The sequence below is a fragment of the Aptenodytes patagonicus genome, chromosome 2 (assembly GCF_965638725.1).
Source record: "Aptenodytes patagonicus chromosome 2, bAptPat1.pri.cur, whole genome shotgun sequence".
Lineage (NCBI taxonomy): Eukaryota > Metazoa > Chordata > Aves > Sphenisciformes > Spheniscidae > Aptenodytes > Aptenodytes patagonicus.
The window spans coordinates 151,057,428-151,077,933 of record NC_134950.1 but is presented as its reverse complement, the minus strand read 5'-3'; the positions used below and the strand labels follow the sequence as shown (position 1 = coordinate 151,077,933).

Genomic DNA, 20,506 nt, shown 5'->3' with positions numbered 1-20,506 from the left:
TCATATTCATGGACTTTTGTCCTGGATATTTTGAAAGAAATAATAATAATTACACCATCTGGAAGAAAAGAATTTGGAAATATTGAGGCATCAGCCTTTTGATGTGCCACTGATGATCACTTTAAATATTTAAAAGCAAAGTTTTCTTAAACATCTGTGGGGTTTTCTGTGTATAGCTAATGTATAAATCCAGGTGAGCTCTGGGTGAACTCACTGCGTGATATCCTGGGAGCAGTCTAACAGTGGCAAATGTTAAGATATGTGTGCATCTTCTTCCTTCTTGACCGATTTCCTGTGCTCTTTGACAGATTTTGCTGTTGCAGTCAGATTTTTGTTTATTGATTTGTATTGCCACAGTTGCCTCCACCTTCCAAGTCTCCCTGAACTTTCTGTGCATCTTTTGTGGATCCTCCTCCAGCGCTGGCTCTCACTTTTTGATCTGTTGTCAATGCCAATTAGTGTGCTGCCGAGGGGTTCCTGCACAGCTCCAGGCTACCCTGTAGTTCTCAGTGTGCTGCCGATTCATTTTCTTTCCTCAAGCATTGGCATCCCATAGCTGAGGAGTAGGTAAATTATTGAAAGGGTGAGCGCCTGGCTCCACTGAAAATTCTGGCAGTTCTACTTTTGACATCCATGGTGCTTGGATTTTACTCTTTTTGATCTTTTTGCTAAATCTGGATGCCACTTGGCTGAGATCTGTATTGTAACAATTCTTTTTATTATATGATAAGTTTCTTAAATATGAACTGTGTCCTTCCTGCTGTATTTTTTCAAATCTTTAAAATGAAAAGGTTTTGACCTGCAATTGTCAAGAAGCAAGACTCACCTGTCTCCTTAACAATGTTTCTTTCTATGTATAATAAATATGAAATTGAGAAAGAGAGTTAAAAGAAAAATACAAGAAATGGGAAATATACAAGTATCACCTAAGAGCTGGAGGATTTTTTGATTCTGAAGCAATTTTGGGGAGGAAGTGGGAAGACAGCAGTCCTCGGTCCTTGTGTCGACTGCTAGAGCATGCGCCCAGCTGCCTGCGTGACACAGTGCCAGTGGCCTGGCGGCACTTGTCCTTCTGTCTTTAGCGACCCTGCTCAGAGCCGTTTTCAGGGGAGCTGGTTGAAATAAAAGTCTCAGCATGGGAACATTGTGAATTCACATGGCCCATTTATCTGCTGACCGATATCTGAAAATGTATTTGGAGTAGGTTTCTTGGTCATCTTTGATATTGTAAGTGCAAAGTAATTTAATGCAGTTACCTCTGTGCTTTTTTCCTAAAACTTGGCCAATACTGGCCACTTGAGGAATGTTAATGCTTTTGGATATAGGCTGTGAAAATGTTGGAAATTTAAAAGATTTTACTTCTTTTTCAAAATAAATTGGCTTTTAAAATGCTTAAATAAGCTACTGTAGCTTCCAGATCTTCTATCTAGACCTGTTTTCCACAACTGCCCCTTCTGCCAGTGATTATAAGATTAGTATGTAGTCCACTTCTCTGTGGTTTCTGATATTCTTCATCATATGACATCAGGTGCAGAGATAACCACTCCACTATTTTGATACAGTAGAATTTCTGTATGGAATTTCTAATGGTAAGAGTAATGAAATTTGATATTAGCACTGGCTACTCAATTTTTACTCTGTTTTCTCTGAAATGTAAACAGCATTTTCTGCCTTGCTATTTTTCAGTAAATGGCTCATTTCTTCAGCCCCTAGCAGAGGACACTAAGGCAGTAACCTGTGTCTTGGGGCCAGATACAGTCAGAATATTTAATGTGGTCCCTAACCTTAGCTTTTGAAGGGAGCCTCATATATGGGTCTCTGTAGACAGGTATCAAGTGCAAGTCTGGTAGCACAATGATGTGCAAAATATGTCTGGTTGTATGATAGTGTGATATGTGGCCTTTCATTCTCTCCAGGAGTAAGGATTTCATGGCTTACCCCAACAAGCAGGTGGAATATCCTTGCTTGTAACATTTTTTTTTCATGGATCTTACTGTTTGCTAAATCTCCTGCAAACCAATACAAACTCATCTCTCTAGGGGAATTTTCTCATAAACAGGAACTTGTATTTAGCTGGCATACTGGAGCAACTTTCTCTTTTAGTTCAAATAAGAAGTACAGATGCACAAATTAAATATCTGAAAAAGTAAGTCCCTTGAACAATAGAAGACAAAGATGGGAAAATATTTACCAGAGCAAACTAATTGCAGCCAGAGTATCTGTTCTTCATACAGTGGGGTAGATACCAGTAGCCAAAGAGAATGCCATCTTCAGAGTTGCTTGTGGGGAATTATGAAATCTTCCTTGTCCGCTTCATTGCCTGAGTTCTGCCGTACCGAAGCTGTATTATCCACTAGTTACATTATTGCTCCTCCAAAAGCCTTTAAAATCGCATGCAGATATGAGATATTGTACAGAAAGTTCAAAACAAAACAGAAAACCCAGAGAAATCCCTCCTAGAGCTTCAGAGCAGAAAGTGCAAATGAGCAAGAATTTCAAAGCAAGAAGTTAGCTGTGGGCAAGACTTCCCTCCTGCTGCTTCTTTCTCTGCTGTCGCGCATCTTGCATGTCTTTCTGTGGATGGCACAGTTTCAAGGTAAGGGGTGGAAAACAGACCCATGCCTCTTCAAACCTGGTGGTAAACTGCCAGTTTAAACACTCCCTGGTTGAGCACAACTTAATAACTTGTCTCCTTTTTCCTGAGTAAATTATTTTGTCTCATGTCTTTCATACAAGAGTTAATTGGACATCTCCTGTGTTTCTCCTCTGTGTTTTTGTGCTGAATTCAGTGCTGTTTGTGGATGTGGGCTCAGATCACGATTAGCAGATTGGGCCCTTGCAGGTCTGAGATGGAGCTTCCCTACCTGTCCATCAGTTGTTACGAACTTGGGTTGCATCCAAACTGCTACATCATTATACACTATTTAATTGCAGTTTGACTCTCTTGTGTACACTATACGGAAGTGCTAGTTATAAAAGCAGGCCATGTGCTTTTCATAATTCTTTTAAGATTGGTTTAATTTTATTTTGTTAATTTTCAGATTTTTTTGTTCCCCTCTGTATTACTACAACTGTAAATAAGCGTATTCTTGTGTATTCTTTTTTTTTTAAACCTCCTTATCTTCTAGAGCTGGTTTTAATTAGAAGAACAGTTATTACAAACAAAAATTAGGAGAGGACAGATAAAGCCTGATGTGGCAGCAAGTGATGGTAATTGGTATTAGGAAAAGATTTGATGGAGCTGACCATTTGCTTAGGAGAAGGGAATTAATTTTGTGGCGGTTCTCTGTTTAAAAGATATCACAAATTGTATGTTGTGGGTAATTTACTGAATAGAATCATAGAATCATTAAGGTTGGAAAAGATTTCTAAGATCATCGAGTCCAACCGTCAACCCAACACCACCATGAATAGGTATTCTAGGGGAGAGATAACCTGACAGAAATCTAGTAATTCTGGCAAGGGTTGTAATTCTGTAACTGTGAAGAGCTAATGTTACAGTTAGTTAGAAAATATACACACACAAAAAAATCTCTTAATCATATCTTGAGTGTTGGATAAGTCAGAATGAGCAAGCATGAGGTATGAACAAGTTAATTTCAGTACACACTTGAATTTATCTCAGGCTTTGAGTCTGACCTTTTTCAAAATGAGGAAAGCTGAATCTTCATCCCATTATCTCTCAGAACATGTTTTTTATTCCTTTTGTTGGTTTGAAAGTGTGGAAAGGTTGATGAAAACCTTACAACTAAACAAGTAGTTGGGAAAATTTCTGTGTTTAATCATTGGAAAAGCTAGGAAACTTTCAGCTACTTTCCTGAACTCCTGGAGGTTTTACTGTTAATGTTTCCAAATATCAAAAGTGAAGGAGTTGTCTCACAAAGAGTCAGAGATTGAGTTGTGATTTATTTATTAATCAAGCTGTGCAGCTGAAGCAGGCAATACAGTAACCCACAGCAGAGACACCATACTGTGTATCCTGATTTGTTCTGGAGCTTCTTGTATAGGTCTTTATACAGGATTAATCCTAATAGCATTAGCGTAGTAAGACATACTGCTAAGTAGACTTAGACTGCTAACAAAGACTTAAAACAAACAAAAAAATTCCTTTGGACATTGCTATTAGATAGCTGACATGACATCAACCTCTTCAACCAATTCCCTGCTTTTTCTCAGACATCATCTTGGACAAAAGGGAAACTGAGCGATGGATTACCAGGGGCCATGATAGCACTGTCAGCCTTTTCAATTAAAGGCTGTTGCCATCCAGTTACTCATCCTTATTCAGAACGTTGTAACAAAAAGCGGTATAGTCTTAAACTGGTAGTTCAAAAGCAGATTTGATCATTTTAACACTTGTGTTTAACAAGCCTTCTATTTCAGTCAAAAGTACCCAATAGTATAATGCATCCTAGATAGTTTTCAGATACTTTAATATTTTAAATACTGGTATTTTTAATGATCCTGAAGACATACTATCAGTAAGCTTAAACCAAATGTGAATGCTGAAGATAGGATTTAAATTTAACACTGTCTTTTTAATGGTTTTGAGGCAAGAATTTCCATAAATTGGAAGAGATGTATCTAAAACTATGTCTTTCTGGTTTGATATACCATGTGGGTGGTTTCATAAATCAGCTGCAGTTAAAGTGACAACCCATAGTAGAACGCTCTGCTAATTTAATTTTGCTAAATGATTCTTTTTTTGATCACCGTAATACATTGTGATAAATGGTTAATATGATCAGTTTAAAGGCCGATTTAAATTTCAGCAGTTTTTTTCACTTCTGTCATGTGTATTGTTTACTTCCATGGTCAAGTGTAAATACTTTTCATTGATTTAGTCAGTTTACATAGTAATTTCAAGCATAATAAAGCACCGCTTGTTCAAGGCTAAGCATACCTTTTTCACTTGAAGTATGGAGCTACTGCTTCTAAAATAAGCAGTGATCTTAGATACATTGGTTCTTAAGTGGTTTGCTCTGACTGTTGAAATACCTGTGAACTTCTGAATACTGATTGTGGAAGAAGCCATTTCTTTTGCAAATGATCAGAAGTAAAAGCTGGTGTATGATAGGGACAAGGTATACATTCCTATGCTTCAAAATAGAGAGGAGGTTTAATTTGGGAACCTGTGTTTACAGAGACATGTTCTCTGCTGCTGCTGCTAACAGGGTCCCCGGGGGCTGTGACTGCGACACCTGCATCAGTGCTGTCCACACGTTTCACAAGGGGACTAGGCCAAAAAACCCGTCTGAGCTGACTCCCACTCTGTGCTCTCCATGTTAAAAGGGATGGGTACAAGTGATTGCTGTGATCATAGTACCAGGGTCATGGTATGTAACCATGGTGAAAGGTAGGGCTATGAAAGCTTATGGGAATGCTTTTGGCATTCAACATGCGTGTAACATCATTTTGGAACTGCATGTGTGGCAGTTGATTTTTTTAGGGGCAGGGATTCTGTCCTCTACATGAGTTATCCATGGATATCTCAGAGCTGCTATCTGAAAGGCTGCCATTCTTTAAGGTGTGCATTATGCACTGTTCATTGCTACCATCTTCCTTGGATGTCAGCAAACCCTGGCTGTGAGGTGGCTTGTTGCCTTCCCATCTGTCCACTGCTGCTTTCCAAACAGGGCTTATGACCCTCCTTGTGGCCAGTCTGGCATTTGTCTTTCTCCTCTATACAGATGAAGGAAGGGTGAGATAGAAGAGGTGAAATAAAGAAAAAAAAAGAAGCCCTTCTGAAAGTTATCTGCCTGTCCCAAGGTATTACATTGTGCTAATGCCATCTGCTTCATGCAAGAGCTGGTTCCAGTTGATGTCTTCTAAGCAAAGCCTAGTTCTGTCTCCCTGTGTGTTGCTGGAGCTGTGGCTAAGCTGTTCAGCTGCCAGGCATTGTCTGGCTGTAAGGAGGGTGGTGGTGGGGGAGCTCCTAGTTTGAAAGGGGAGGAAGACAGGCAGCAGCCTCCTTAGGCGTATGCAACACTCCCAGTGGTTTCTGTGGCCAAAGCTACAGCTTAGGTGGGACTAGGGAGGACTTGGCTGTAACTACAAAAGAATAGGCTGGAGGGTGTCATGCCTAGAAATTTTTTTTTCTAGTTTTCAGTGACATGAGCTATCTTAGACGAGTGGCTAACATAATGGGTGGGAATGTATGTCACCGTAAGTTTTTAAACTTACAGTGGCATTATTCCTCTGTCTGCCAGTATCCAACCTGGCTCTTACATTGCTGTCAGGAAAAACTTCCCTCCATTAAGGTGTTGCATCTTTGCTCTTTCTGTGCAGTTATGAGTAAGGCCTTGGGAACCTGAAATCCCCAGGTTGTGCCATATTTCTCCTCTGTTTTCCCTGTGTAGTGACACCATAAAGGAGGGGATGTTCCACAGCCTCTTGATGCATCAGTCTACTCCATTATGCTGCCGTGTAGATGTCTGGCAATGCGGGATATTGTCTGATGGGGGTGATCAGGCCCATAGCAGAGAGTGGACTGTATGAAATCCAGGCAACATTTCTCATCGAGTATTACTTTTGCATTTCTGAACAGGAAACATTCAGCTTTTGGCTAAAAATGGAAATCTTCCTTAATTTTTTATGGGTGTTGTTCTTTTTTTTTGGATAAAAACAAACTATTTTTTGCTGAAACGATACACTTCATGGAAATAAAACTTGTAAATGGAAAATAAAACCAAACAAAATACAGTTTTGAATGAAAATACATATCATCTTTACAAAGCACAGAAATTTTTTGAGGAGCTATAGCAAGTGAACGAGTTGTTGAAAGAACACATTAGAGATTGCATGGAGTTTGAACATGGAAATGTTTAATACTGCATAGCCTCAGTCTTCAGATGCTTACTCTGTAAGAAATTCTAACTCTGTAGAAATTATGCTGCAAATGTTATTGTGTCTAAAATGCTATGCCTGTTGTACCTCTGAAATGTTAGAGGCACAAATTGGGTAGCTGGCAGACATGGGAAGCTGTGAGTGGTAACGGAAAGTGTGAGTGCCTCACATGGTTGTAAGGTGAATATTTTGGCTTGAGACTGAAGATGCTGGAAAGTAATTTGTAAGAATCAGTTTCCTGATAGTGTTGCTGGCTCATAATAATACACCTATTTTGGGATAGCCTGTTTAGTTTTGTTATTTCCCTCTTTTTGTGGTCTTTCCTATAATAGGGCTTTTTGTTTGGCTGTAAAGTTGCACGATAAATCCATGAAAATGAATAAATCATGGTTGTGAAAATGAGTAGGATTTGACTATTGAAGTTGTCTATAAAATGCCAAAGCAAACAGTAGGAACATATTGTAAAGGTGTAAAATTTCAAATGAAAAGAGAGATGCCTGATAGATTGCAGTTCTGAGCCACTACAGCCTTTGGTACTGGATATTACAGCACTGTATCAACACATTTACCATTAAAGCATTTGACCTTTCTGTACCTGGAATGTACCTGCCTTGATCCTTCTGGTTTCTGCACTAATGATTTAAGGCACCATGGTACTCCAGCTGTACTCATTGATGTAACTTTTCAGTTTCTGTAAAACACTTCTATTTCAAGGCATTTTAGTTTAGTCTTTATTCAGCACATGACTATACCAAGACAATGCAGTTAAACATAGTTTTGTTCACTCTATTGGAAACAAATTTTGGCCAGTCAGTCTTTGCAGTCAGTGGGCAGGATGAATGGGTGGGATTTAGACTCATTACAGGAACCCGTTCATGTTGTTTCTGCAAGGCGTGACTGACACAATATTTTTAGAGTAGATACTTCTAAGGCAAACCCAGTAAACGACGAAAGAGTTCTGTACACTGTAGGAAAGAGTGCTGGGATGCATTTGACTTTCTAGCACATGTAAATATTTACTGTTTGGCTTTGTGCTTCTTCTTCTAGACATTACCCAAAGCAGTCCTTCACTACAGTGGCTGATACCCCAGAAAATCTTCGCCTGAAGCAACAAAGTGAATTGCAAAGTCAGGTAAATCAAATAATTCTTTTGTCTCATTAGTATTAGACTGTCAGTCCACTTCTCTATAGTTTTTCTAAGGAGTATTAGTATTTCTTTGTACTGATATGTAGTAGCACACTAATTTAATTGTAAAAAAATTTGTAGGTTGGTATAACACTGCAAAACTCAGGGTTTTATTTCTGATTTCACTTACACTAGTTATCATACTATTGTAAGTCCATTGACATCACTGAAATCCTTCATTTTCAACAGTATATGAAGTATCTAAGTAGTTTTTAATGTTTGAAATGTTATAGCTCACCCCAGAGTGTTCATTTGCCTTAGACAAACTGTCATTGTTAGCTTGCATCAAACTTAATCATAAAATAGCTGTGTGATTAGCAAACAATTAATTTGTCATTAGCAAACATTTAGAAGCCTTTAATACTTGTCAACGCTGAACTGACTGAATGATCAGTTTATGGATCTGTTATGTCCTCTGTGAAGTCATATATGGAGCAGTCTGTAAGCCAGTTGTGATAAATATGTTATCAATCAAAACTTATGTAGGTTAATAAGAAATACATTGAGATTAAAATGTAAAAAGAAAAGGGGGGGAAAAAAAAGAAGAAAATAGCAATGAAGACTTATGTGACCCAAACATGATGTTTGTTTACTGTTGTTACTCAGTAGTCCATAACATGCAGTTCTTATTGATATTAATTCCTTAATAGCTGGACAACCCCCCCCCCCAATATCACTTTCCTATTTGATTTTATGCAACACTGGAAGTTGGCCTGGCTGTGTGAGACAATTGATAATATTTGATTGCATTTTATTGTGTGAAAGTTTTTTTTGGGTTTTTTTTTTTTACTATTGTGGTTTTAGTCTGGATTTAGTTGCAATCTCTCATTATAAATTGATAATTATCATTGTCAATTAATGTAATAAAAACGTGTAGTGGAAAACAGACAGTAGGCAACAAGAGCTTTCTTGTTTGGGAACCTCTGTAGGTTAATAGGTAAAATCAAAGGAGTGCTAAAGAGAAATGCTAGCACAGATATTTAGCATGATACAATTTTTTTTAAAATTCTTTACCTTTTGCCATTACAGTTACTGATTACAAAACTTAGAGAAATTCTTTCATGCTGAGATTCTGCCGTCTGGAAAGAGGAGAGTTTGTGGAATGTACATCTCCTCTTGACTTCAGTGGACATTAGAGCGGAGTTGCTTCATTTTCTTGTAGTTCAGTGGTTCTGTGTACCATAGTTACCACTATCACAGAGCTCAGAGGAACTTGTAAACTATACTTTTTACAGGTCTGTTTAAAAGAATATAACCTTTGAACCCACTATTTTTTTAGTGGTTTGATAGAAAATGTTGGGATTTAGGAGAATAATAAAATTTTACTCCTCTTTCTGTCAGTTTTTCACTGGATTGTCTTGTGTATCTGCACACACACCTACGCGCACATGGATATATACAAATCTGAGACCAAAACTTAAAGCAATCAGATGTATGCTTTGCCTATGGCTACCTCTGTCTGCTTATCCCCAGGATATCGGTTAGACCATGGGTGAATTTGCCCTCTGGGACTTTATAAGGATTCAGCTACATGAGTCTAATTTGGTGACAGCTTTCCGGTGATGGGCAGAGTGGAAGAGAAGCTGGCTGACTTCCTCACAGCTATGTCACCTGCCTTGGAAGCCCATGGTGAAAAAAGCTGAGACAAAGATTTCAAACCTTGTGCTCACAATTCTGTATCTTAACTCTCATGTGAATCGTGAGCCTCAATCTAAAAGGCCCTCAGGGAAGCCTCCAAAGCCGTACTTTTTAAAGTACTGGCAAAAGATTTTAATGGGACTGATTTCTGTAGGCAGGTAGGCTTTAACTGGAGAGCTTGTTTGAAGGTGGTTAAGAAAAGTATGGATGGGAGGAATCCTGTTGGGGTGTTTAGAGAGGACAACTGTATGAAGTCCAGACAGATCGGAATCTCATTTAGAAAACATACCTTGTCTTAAAGCAGTCTACTTTCTCCATGGTTATTGTGATAATACTTCTGAGAGACTAGGGGCTGTTGAGAATTGTCAGGGAGCTGTAGAGGTCAACTGGTAGGCATCAGTTTGAGTTAAGACTAATGTAGTAAGTACTGAAATAATTTCTGGTTTATGCCCCCAGTACATGATGGGCTTAGTACATCTCCAGTTTAGCTCACACGTTCCAAACTCACCTGTATGAATTGTCTGTCTTGGCTGAATGTTGACTAACCCAAGGAGCATGGTCTATTTCTAGAGCCTATCAGAGAAATGGCTTTCCCTAACCTATTTGAAACATGCTGACATGACACTTTGGAAGTGTAAGGAAACTTGTTCTGGTATTGTTCTCTATTTGTAAACAGAGGACTTAGTATTCTAGGACTGGGTAAGCAGTATCAATGAGAAGCTTGGAGTTTGCTTATGTATAAACTTGCTGCAACTGTTCGCAATGCACTGGCATAAAACATTAGATAAGGATCTACTCAAAACTTGGAAATGGAGAGAAACCCTTAAGTTGTACAATGTGCCTTTTTTTCAAGGTTATTAGGCAGTAAAAGATTTGCAGTCGATGCAACTATAGTTCTAAATTGTAAGGGCACAAATTTACCTACTTGGAAGAAAGGCCATAAAGTTTCTGATCATCATTTGCTTCCATGGTGTTGATTCACATCAAGACTGTGTAAAGAAGCCTAGCCTGCAAGTTTGTTTTAATGCTGAAATAAAGATTCCAGGGACTTCTTATAATCCAATTTAAATCTTGTCATAAAATAAAACTATAAATTCTGAATAATTTCTGTAATATTTTGAAGAGTGTAAGGACAGAGAAATTGCCATCCTGAATCAGCCCTATTGGCCATCTAGTCCATTGTCCTATCTTTTCAGAGAAAGTTGCAAGACTCCCAATTAAAACAAATACATGATACATAATTTGCCATTATTCAGGTCTCATCCTGTTTCAGTGCTGTGCAGTAGAAAAAAGTGTGTACATGGTTCAAGAAAAGCCTTTCACATGAAACCAAACTTGGCTGGGTAGAATCACATTATTACTACCTTCCAGTATTCATCAGAGCTTCTTGAGCCTCCTGCCAATGCAGTGACAATTTGGGATTGAACAAATCCTGTGTTAGATAATGTAAAAAATTATGTTAACTTCTGAGTAAGGAGAAATGCTTTTCTACAGTAATAGCTGCTTTCTAGTTTCTAAGTAAACATCTTTAATGCTTTTAGTTCTGAAGAGGCACAACCCTGTGTTTAACTGCAGGACTCCAAGCGTCTTTTCAAAATCCATAGCTTTAGAACTACTGTTTATCTTACTCAGCAAAGCAGGAGCAATTGGTGAAGGAAACACCATTAAATATTGTATAAGCTGAAAGACATGTTTTTGTAAAATCGTTGTTTTGCTTTTCATTTAAGCAGCAATTGACAGTTTTTTAAGTTGAAGTGCTGGGTCCTCTATCAAGAATCCATTATGGTCAGCATCAGGTGCCAGGCTGTCACGTTGACATAACATGACAACAGCAAAACAAACAAAACCAAAACACTGTTTTCTGGAGGAGTCAATAGAAAATGGATTGCTCTTTAGAACACTTGAAAAATTATGTTGTTAAGAAGTCAAAGGGCAACATTTAAAAGCCTTCTGGAGAACGTTCTCCTTCTATACAATATAATTTCAGAGCTTTTCCCTCTTTTAGCCGTTTGCTTCCATGGGCTTTCATTCAACTGTGTAGTTTGAAGGAGACACAAATGCATTTTAGGAGAGGCTGTAAGTTTGATTTCCCATTCTGGAAAACTCCCCAGTTCAGTGTGCCTCCTGACTGAAGGAAAAAGAGTTTTAAGGTATTTCATCCTCTAAATAAAGAGTATAGACAGGTATCCAGTGTCTTGAACAAGATTTTTCTTGCGCCTCTGATGAAAAATCCCTGTCTTTGTTGGGGGTTAGGGCATTCCCTTACTCCATAGCATACAATGGATACTTTCCACATGCACTTGCTTCTCCTAGATGAGCTCAACTACAGAAGTTACTGATACCTTCATCTCGACTGTGTTTACTTGGGAATTGCCTTCATGTACCTTAGCTACTGATCTCTCTAACTTTGTAACTATGTAAATTGCTCTGTGGCCTTTAGTTCTTGTCTGTGGCAATGCTTTGTAGATCAAAAGTAGCAATTCCAGTTGAACTTGCAGAAAGAAACAGAGATGTGCTGCAGCAGTTCTTGGCAGGAAGGATATTAGTGTCGGATCAAAGTGAGGGCTGATGTTTAAGGTGGGTTCTCATACTCCAGCACTTTCTGAGGAAATCTACTGTCCGGTAAGCCTTGGGGAACTTGATACAAAATCACGGGTATCGTCCTACTGCCTTCTTGTCCTAATCTCTGGTGACACAGCCTGAGGCTGCTATCCTTGGAAACTCCCAGTGCTCCTTTTCATATGGGAGAAAATACTTTTCGTGTACTTCTCTTGCAGCAGCTTGGATAACTGAAAGTGTATGGGGTATTTTTCTGTAGGCAGAAACATACTTGCAGTTTTTCTTGTTAAATAGAGTTCATAAAATCTTGATTTTCAAGAATTACCATCTTTCCTTAGGAGACTGAATTAGGCTATTATCCTAATAGTCTAATATTTTAAGAGTCCTTACTTTCTCAGGAGTTGCTTGTGTTTGTATCTTTATCTGCCAACTCTCACCAGGATAATCACAGTAATATTGAGCATTTGGAAGAGAGTGAACCTCAGAAAAGGGATCAAAAAATCCTTATGGTCAGATGTTTGCCTATAGGATGGCCATACTCCTCTCGGTTCAGGTTGAAGAAAAGACAGACTCTGCGTAGCAGTTACCTGTGAAAGCGCAAGAGATGATGGGTGTAAACTGAAGTACAGAAAATTCCGTTATGTAGGGAAAAACTTTTCTAGTGTGAGGGTGACTGAACACTGGCACAGGTTGCCAGGAGAGGTTGTGAAGTGTCCATCCTTGAAGATTTTCAGAAGAGGGCTGGGCACAGTCCTGAGCAATCTGCTGTAGTTGACTGTGTTTCAAGTAGGGGGATGCACTAGATGATCTCCAGAGTTCGCCTCCAACTTCAGCTGTTCTCATATTCTGTGATTCCTCTCTGTCCTGTCCTTCCCCAGGTTCCTCTTGACCATTTCTGTCTTCTTTCTTGCCACCTTCTCTTTGCCTCTCTGTTCCAAGAGTATGTGTTAGCAAACTTCCAGGCAGATTATTAGCTGGTTTTCTTGATTTGTTAAAAAGCTTTTTCAGTTTATATGCTCTGCTTTTATGAAGTCTTTGCAATGAACTCCCACAGTGAATGCTACAGGAGAATGAAATGCTGGATGGATTACTAAAGCAGACATTTAATGGATTTCCTGGGGTACCCTGAGTGAGCTCATTGGAGAGGTCATGGAGAAAAGTCCTTGGAGCTAGAGGCAAAGATAAAAATATCCTCCTTCAGCTGAGGAAATGAGGAAGAAATATGGGATAGCAAGCAGAGAGGCCTGGTTATAGCTTTACGGGTGATTTTGTAAGTTGTGCCAGAGGACCCTGGAACAGAATTTAAAGATGGGATTTTTCCAGATAGCCATCAGGCACTGATTATGTATCTGCTCCTCTCTCCAGTTGTCCAAGGATCTGAACCCAATCCACCGTATGTGTATCAAGAGAGGGGTGAGAGAGCGAAGAGTGCAGGCTTCTGAGTTGTCTTCTTGCTATTACTTGTGAGTGAGAAGTCATGGAGTAGTTCATTGGGTTTGTGCATTAGAGTAAACCCAGACTGCCTGCAGGAAGTTATCCCTTGCTCCCCTGTGAGCCCCTGCACAGTAGCATTTTGTAAATCATGCTTACCTACTAAATGTGATTTTTTTCCACTCATGGTTTGTTCCTTCTTCCCCTCTGAAGACTATTGAAATGACTTGTTTTATCTGCATGAGTCAAAGGCATAAAAATCATTCTTGATGTGAATAATACAAAGCTCGAGAGGAGTGCAGGAGGCAGAATGGATTTCAGTCTTCTGTGAAAGTGGTTGTCACCTCTTCTGATTGTTACCTTGCTGAGTACGTGAGGGATTCTGTCTATATCCTGTCTGCACTGGACTGGCTCCTGTTACTGTGCCACCACATATCTACACTGTTTCTGTTTTTTTTTTCCTTCCTGCAGTTACTAGGCAGGCTGTAAGATTCAGGATGTGACAGTAGTGCTTCCTCTCCTTTCCTGTCTGCTACTCCTCGCTGTCACAGAGGCTGGACCAGCACGTGGAGATAAACAAGTTGTAACCCTGTGGTCAGGAGACACCAGAACATGAAGCAAAGACAGCAAACAGTGTGTAGTACTGTAATAGTTGATAAACAGATTGGGATGCAGAGAGGGAGTTTCTCTGTGGAATACATTGACTTATTTTTGTGTTACTGACACATTTGTAGTATCCTGAAATTCTTTGATTTCAGGAATACAAATCTTCTGCTGGGATATAAAATATGATTATGGACTACTTTTTGAAATAGAAAAGAAGAATGGTTTACTTTAGCTTTAAGTTGTTAAGACTTAAGTCTTAAATCTGATCCTGGTACTGGCTGCATATCCCACATTTTTTTAAATTTCTTTTTTTTATCTGATATCATTGGCCTGTATAATTATACAGAATTTTAAAGTAACTTCCAGTGGTAATGTAGTCATCAGTGTAACAAAAGTTACTTGTATAAAGGGGTTGGGATAGTAGTATTTTTTTTGTTTTTACTTGTTTATAGAAATAACTATTTTTTCTTGTGATGTTAACTGTTCTTTCCCCTATTTTCTTTTTGGGCCAGATCATGCCTTGAAAATCAGTAGGTTAAGCTGTGTAGATAAAAGCAGTACCTTCTTTCCATTTTTCTGAACCTATGTTATTATGTGTATCTGCATTTATATCTAAGGGCACAATTACAGGTTTCAGTGCCTGAGCAAAGCAACTGCTTCAGACCATTCTTTTTGTACTACTCCTTCATTTCTCTGCAAAAAAATCTGCAAAGATGATGATGGAAGGAGCACATTGCAAAGCAAAGATGAATACTTGCCCAACATTCAGAGGAAACTTTAGACAGACTTGCATGTGAGCAGCTATGGAAAATGTCCACCTATCTAACTTTTCAGCTTTTCACTGTTGATTTGATGATACAAAAGTAAAAGTGCCAGCATTTTTTTTGCATTGGTGCTTGACCTGTTGTTAATACCCATAGTGATTTGAAAACCTGATGTAATTTGGTAGGGGAAAACCAGAACTGACCTACATTTAAGGAAGCACAATAGCATCTGCAGAGACTCCGAAGCAAGGAGCGCAAACTGTTCCTGCTGGCCAAAAAATTATGAAGTCTATAAAATACACACTCACAGGAGAAAAATCACCTCTCCCAGTGCCAAGACTCAGAAGTAGGATGCAAAATATATGAATATAATGAGATCCATTTTTCTAGCATATGTTGATGAAGAAAAAAACCAAAATTGTACGTTTTCTCTTTCACTTGTCTATTTCAGATGCACATAACTTTTAACTGTAAAAAGTGAAGGGGTAATACATTTACATGAAATATAGGTAATTTTTGTGGTAGGATGAGGGCAGAGTGATGATGATTATTAAATAGAGTACTTATTGAGCAAACCAATTTTTATAGACTTTTTTATGACATCGAATCAATGTACAGCAAGTAGGACATCCTTAATAGAAAATCTTAGGATCAATAAAATTGAAGGTGATTCAGACCACCTTTACTTGTACAACCAGCAGTAATAGAAAGGGGACAGAAGAGAGCTACAGAATTTGTAGCTGTTACTTGTAAGTTGAGTTGTGGAATTCTTAACTGCATCAGCACTAGTATTGAAATGTCTATAACTTTTTAGAGGAACAATTGATAAAAGTACTAACTTAGAAATTCTGATAACATCTTAATTTTTAAGATTTAAAAAAATCTTGCAAGAAATTGGATGCTGTGATTCTTGTTAGTTATGTTTTTGTTGCATTACAGCATGGCATTTAAACCCACATGAAAGAAAAATGCATTCAGCTGTAGAGAATTTAAGATGAAGAACGAGAACAGAACAATTATCATAGGAAGTGAGGCATCCAGGGACTGCAAATGAGATGCCAAGGATGTATCTGTACTGCTAAGTACAAGAGGGCCAGGAAGAAATTCCTGACCCCAAAGACAAGTAGTGTGTACTGGCTTATGTCCACACTGTGTATGGCTGCTCCCCCTATAATGGATATATATATTTTTCCGGTTTCTAGTGTTTGAGATAGTGCGAGGGCTGCATACCAGCCTGTCAGAGTGGCACTTGTGAAGCATGAAATCGAGCGTCTGTGAAACCTGATGGCACATGGGGAATTTGCAGGGTCAGTGTCCTCTTGGTTGTGTGGAATGGCTGGTCAGGTCAAAGGGAGCAAAACTGGTGCAGGCGTGTCCACGCCGCCTTTCAGGAGTGCTCCCTTGACTGGAGTAGGCACTGAGCTGTGCTTGGTCTTGCCTTGGGCATGGCAGTACAGCAGAGCTGGGGAACACGCTCTGCCATGTGGGGTACTGAGGTGCCAGTACTGAGTTCATACCCTTGCCCTCTCCTATTTAGCAGAGTATTTGTACTGAGGAAGTCTGTCAAAGCCAGAAGATGAGATGACATCACTCTTTCTTTCCTTTCTGGGCTTCAGATCTGCATCTTTTGGAGAGTGCCATGTTTAATCAAAAGAGGTCCATGTAGTCTTGCTTCCTATTGCTGACATTGCCGTTTTTTCCCGAAACACTTTGTACTTACTGTGATCAGCAAGAGGAAACTTGACTCGATGGGTGACTAGTCTGATCCAGTGTGGAGTATTGGTAATGTCAGCATTAAAAGGAAGGACAGCTAAGGAGCATGCCTTTACGTATTCACCCTGGGATTTAAAAAAGGAATTTTCAGGAAAATGTTTTTAGTCTATGCACTGAATTAGGGGAACTTGTTTTATTTTCTTGATGTTGCCAGTGTCTTCCTCTAGGAAGTTCTTAGTCTTTGGCTTAGACTTCCATTTGTGTAATGGCAGGGATAAATTATGTCTTTTTTTCCCAACAAATTGTAGTGGCTGGCATATTTAATAATTTGAAAGTGGCATATGAGTATTTTTGTTAATAGCCTTTCATCCAAAGTAAAAGCTCAACATTTTCTTTTCCAATGTGAGATTATAACAATGAATGCTTCGTACATCAAAGCATTGGATTAACCCATTTGGCATTTCACATTGTGACAATTAATGGCTTCCATTTAGTTCCTCATTTTAAGCTCTTATCTTTTCAGAAGTACTGACCTGTTTCTTACCAAGGAGTGAAGCTAGTCATCCATCTTGTTATAATGAAACCAATTTTTATGTTCATCTGTGGCAATTTCTTAACAAACTTTAGAGGTTCTGGACTGAGAATTTCTAGAGGCAAGGTTAATTTTTCTCTTCATTTTTTCTTGTCCTTATTCTCATGGCCTTATATTAACGTGTTGAAAGAATATGATAAATGACTATATTTCTCCTAATTGTATTGGTTCTTTGAAAATGTTTTAAATTTGGTCCTTATCCTGTTGTAAAGTTTTATTCCACAAGGTTGAGCCACTTTTACTCTTTAGACATTAGGTTTTTTTCCTGCTGATCCTACAAGCTCAACATGTCAGTTTTTCTACTTCAAGGAATTCTTGAGAGTGATCGTTGCTCGCAGTGTTGTGTTGATTTGCAGATATCCATGGTTCCCTTTCAAAGGAAAGTTTTAACATATATTTGTGTTTACTAATAGATTGAGACATCAAATCCTACCCTAACATACCTCTGGAAATTGCCTCAAATCCATAGTTAGTTTGTCCCATAGTTAAATATTTCTGCCTGGCATGCCATAAACTTGTTGCATATTTCTATTGTCATGGGAGTGTAGAATTAGAGAACAGAATTTCTATGAGCATGATTATATTTCTTTTTATTTGATGCAGTTATTTTTTCCATAGAATGCATGCATGCTTTAGATCTATATTGAAAAAAAGGAAAATATTGATTTACCTACAGACTTCTCCCATGTGATTAACTGTGATGTAAGTCTGCTTCTGAAGAGCCTTTATAAGTATGCATTTTGTTTAGCAGTTACTTGTATCTGCTAAAGTATTTTAAATTGTTAAAGATTTCTATATAACGGTTGAGAGTGCCTGTATTTCTTTACCTTTTTGGCTTTTTTTCGAGTGTAACAAAAAAGTCCATCCAGATGCGTATCTTTGCTTTGTGTAAAACAGCTGTCCCCACTGTGTGCGTTGGCAACTGAGTAGTACCCTTTAAATCCATTATTAATTCTGTTTTCAGCCAGCATTTGTTCTGGAGGTGGCCTTAACAAAACGACCAGCAAAGCTGCTTAATAGGAGGAATCCAAGCCCGGTGAGAGTGTCACATTCTCTTAATTGGAAGTCTTACAAAATAGAAGCTTTAAGCAAATGAAACAGCAAAAAGAGAGCTTTAGCCTTAGTGGAGAAATTAAAAACTGAATAAACAAAATCTCAACCTCCAACAAAACGTAGTACGCTGGCTTCTGGATTTTGCATAGCTGCAGAATGGCTTTGTCTGCTCCAGCAAGAGGCACTTTGAAGCTTTGTGGATGTTTCTCTCTGCCTGTCTCTCTCTTTGACTTTGTTTTTCAGTTCTTGATAATTTCTGACCATCTGTAGTCTGAGCTGTCTGCTCATGGTGCAGAGAGCACTTGTAATACGCTGAGTGTGACTGTGAGAAGGAGAAAGGAGAAACCGGCCTTGGCTTGCCTGGTGGTGCAAGGCCAAAACAACACATGAATCAGAAATAGCACGGTATTAGGCCTTTCAGAGTATTTGGAAGAAGAAGAAAGGCAGGAGGGTTCCTGGGCAGTCCTACCCCTTGACCCCAATAAAAGGCCATGAGTGTTCGTCAGCATTTTAGTTGGTCATTTTCCTGATGCTTAGGTTACTTATTGATGGGGCTGTTTTAGATCCAAGAAATATATTGTCCTCCTGATTTATTCTCAGATGGTGCAGGGACCATTCAGAGTTCAATGATTTCTTGTAACTGCTGCCTCACAGGATGGATTGAGGTCTATTCGGGGTGATAGTTTGTCAGGTAGTGCTATGCTTGCAGGAGATTACGTTGATGGGCTTTCAAGTGAAAGGGTCAGGAAAGAAAGAGAAAGGAAGAAGCATAGGATTAGTATAATGTTTAACCTTGCCCAAAGCAAAGTGAATGGAAGAAAATACTAAATGCTTTCATTGCACCAAATGTTAGAGCTTTGAAGATATTTGGTGGAAACACTTTTTTTTTGGCAAAGATTTAATGTTAGAATCTGCCTGGAGCACAGTTTTATTTTTTTCCAGTAGCTTACTAGACTGTAAATTTTGAAGGGCAACATACATAAGCTGTTTTAATGAAAAAAAGAAAAAAACCCAAAAGCTGTTGCCTACTGCCTCTTCTTGTCCTTTGGCACTGAATAATCAAATCAGAAACCCAAATTAAAAATACTAATTTGATATCAGTGACCAAAATGTAAATATTTTGTATTTATAGAAACTTACAGTTCAGTTCTGTTTTATTTAAAATTTAAACATTTCTATATAAATATATCTACATTTAGTATATTAATTTTTAATCTCTTATGAATTAAAAGTAGTTGAACTTCACTTGAAAGAAAATAATTTTACTGGGTAAAATTAAGCATAAATTTCTTGTTTTAAATTTTTTTCAGGAAGTGTAGATAAATTGCTTTAAAGCTTTAGAAGAAAAGATGCAAATGTGAGTGAAGCTACCACTTATCAAGAGCTGTGCTCATTTTTGCAATAAAAGATAACTTTTAATAGCATAATATAATTATCAGTAAATGAATTGTTGATATAAACGTAGATGTGGAAACAAGGTCAGAAGAATGGTCTGATTTGCTCAGCCCTGTCAAGAAGGGAGTAATAGAGATAAGTGTGTTGAGGACGGGATGCTCCAGTGCCTGGATGATAAGGCTGGAATGTGAGCACGCATTGCAGAGGCAGGTCGAGCACATGGTACAGCACCGTTTGAGATAAACGAGAAGTGGGATACATGGCTTGCTTTGATCAAAGGAGAATGTTTTGATCACTGTATAAGAGGACAATCAAACAATCAAATAATGGTGTATTTGACTTGACTAGTGGTTTTCTGCTACACCATTGGCCTGTTTACCCTTAACGTTGTTAGTACCATGCCTTGTGAACATGGTGGCCTTTGCTACCAGCCTGAGCCTGTGGTCACTCCTGATGGAATAAAATGAGCACTGGAGCCTTGTGATACTGCTGCTGCTGTCTCCATTAGCTACTGCAACAGAAGCTACTCTTCCTTTTCTATCCTTTTAAATTTAACTCACTCCTTCAGTTAAATTCCATCCTGTTCCAATCTCTCATCCCATCTTACAGCCTTAAGCCCAGCTCTTGCTTTTGGCCTTTGCTTTTACTTTGTCTTCGTTCTACTTTGCAGTCTGGGCTGCCAGGTTCTTGTGATAATACGTGAACTGAGCATGCAGGAGTTGG

The 20,506-nt window shown here is 38.6% G+C and overlaps 1 protein-coding gene across 3 annotated transcripts in view; it reads left to right on the top strand.

The window, feature by feature from the left end:
* NEBL (nebulette) overlaps positions 1–20,506 on the top strand; it is a 269,878-nt gene that overhangs the window by 70,084 nt on the left and 179,288 nt on the right. For all 3 annotated transcript variants that reach the window (XM_076331669.1, XM_076331666.1, XM_076331668.1), the window contains exon 3: positions 7,894–7,978. In XM_076331669.1, the coding sequence (XP_076187784.1) occupies positions 7,894–7,978 (85 nt within the window). The remainder of the gene's footprint in view (positions 1–7,893; positions 7,979–20,506) is intronic.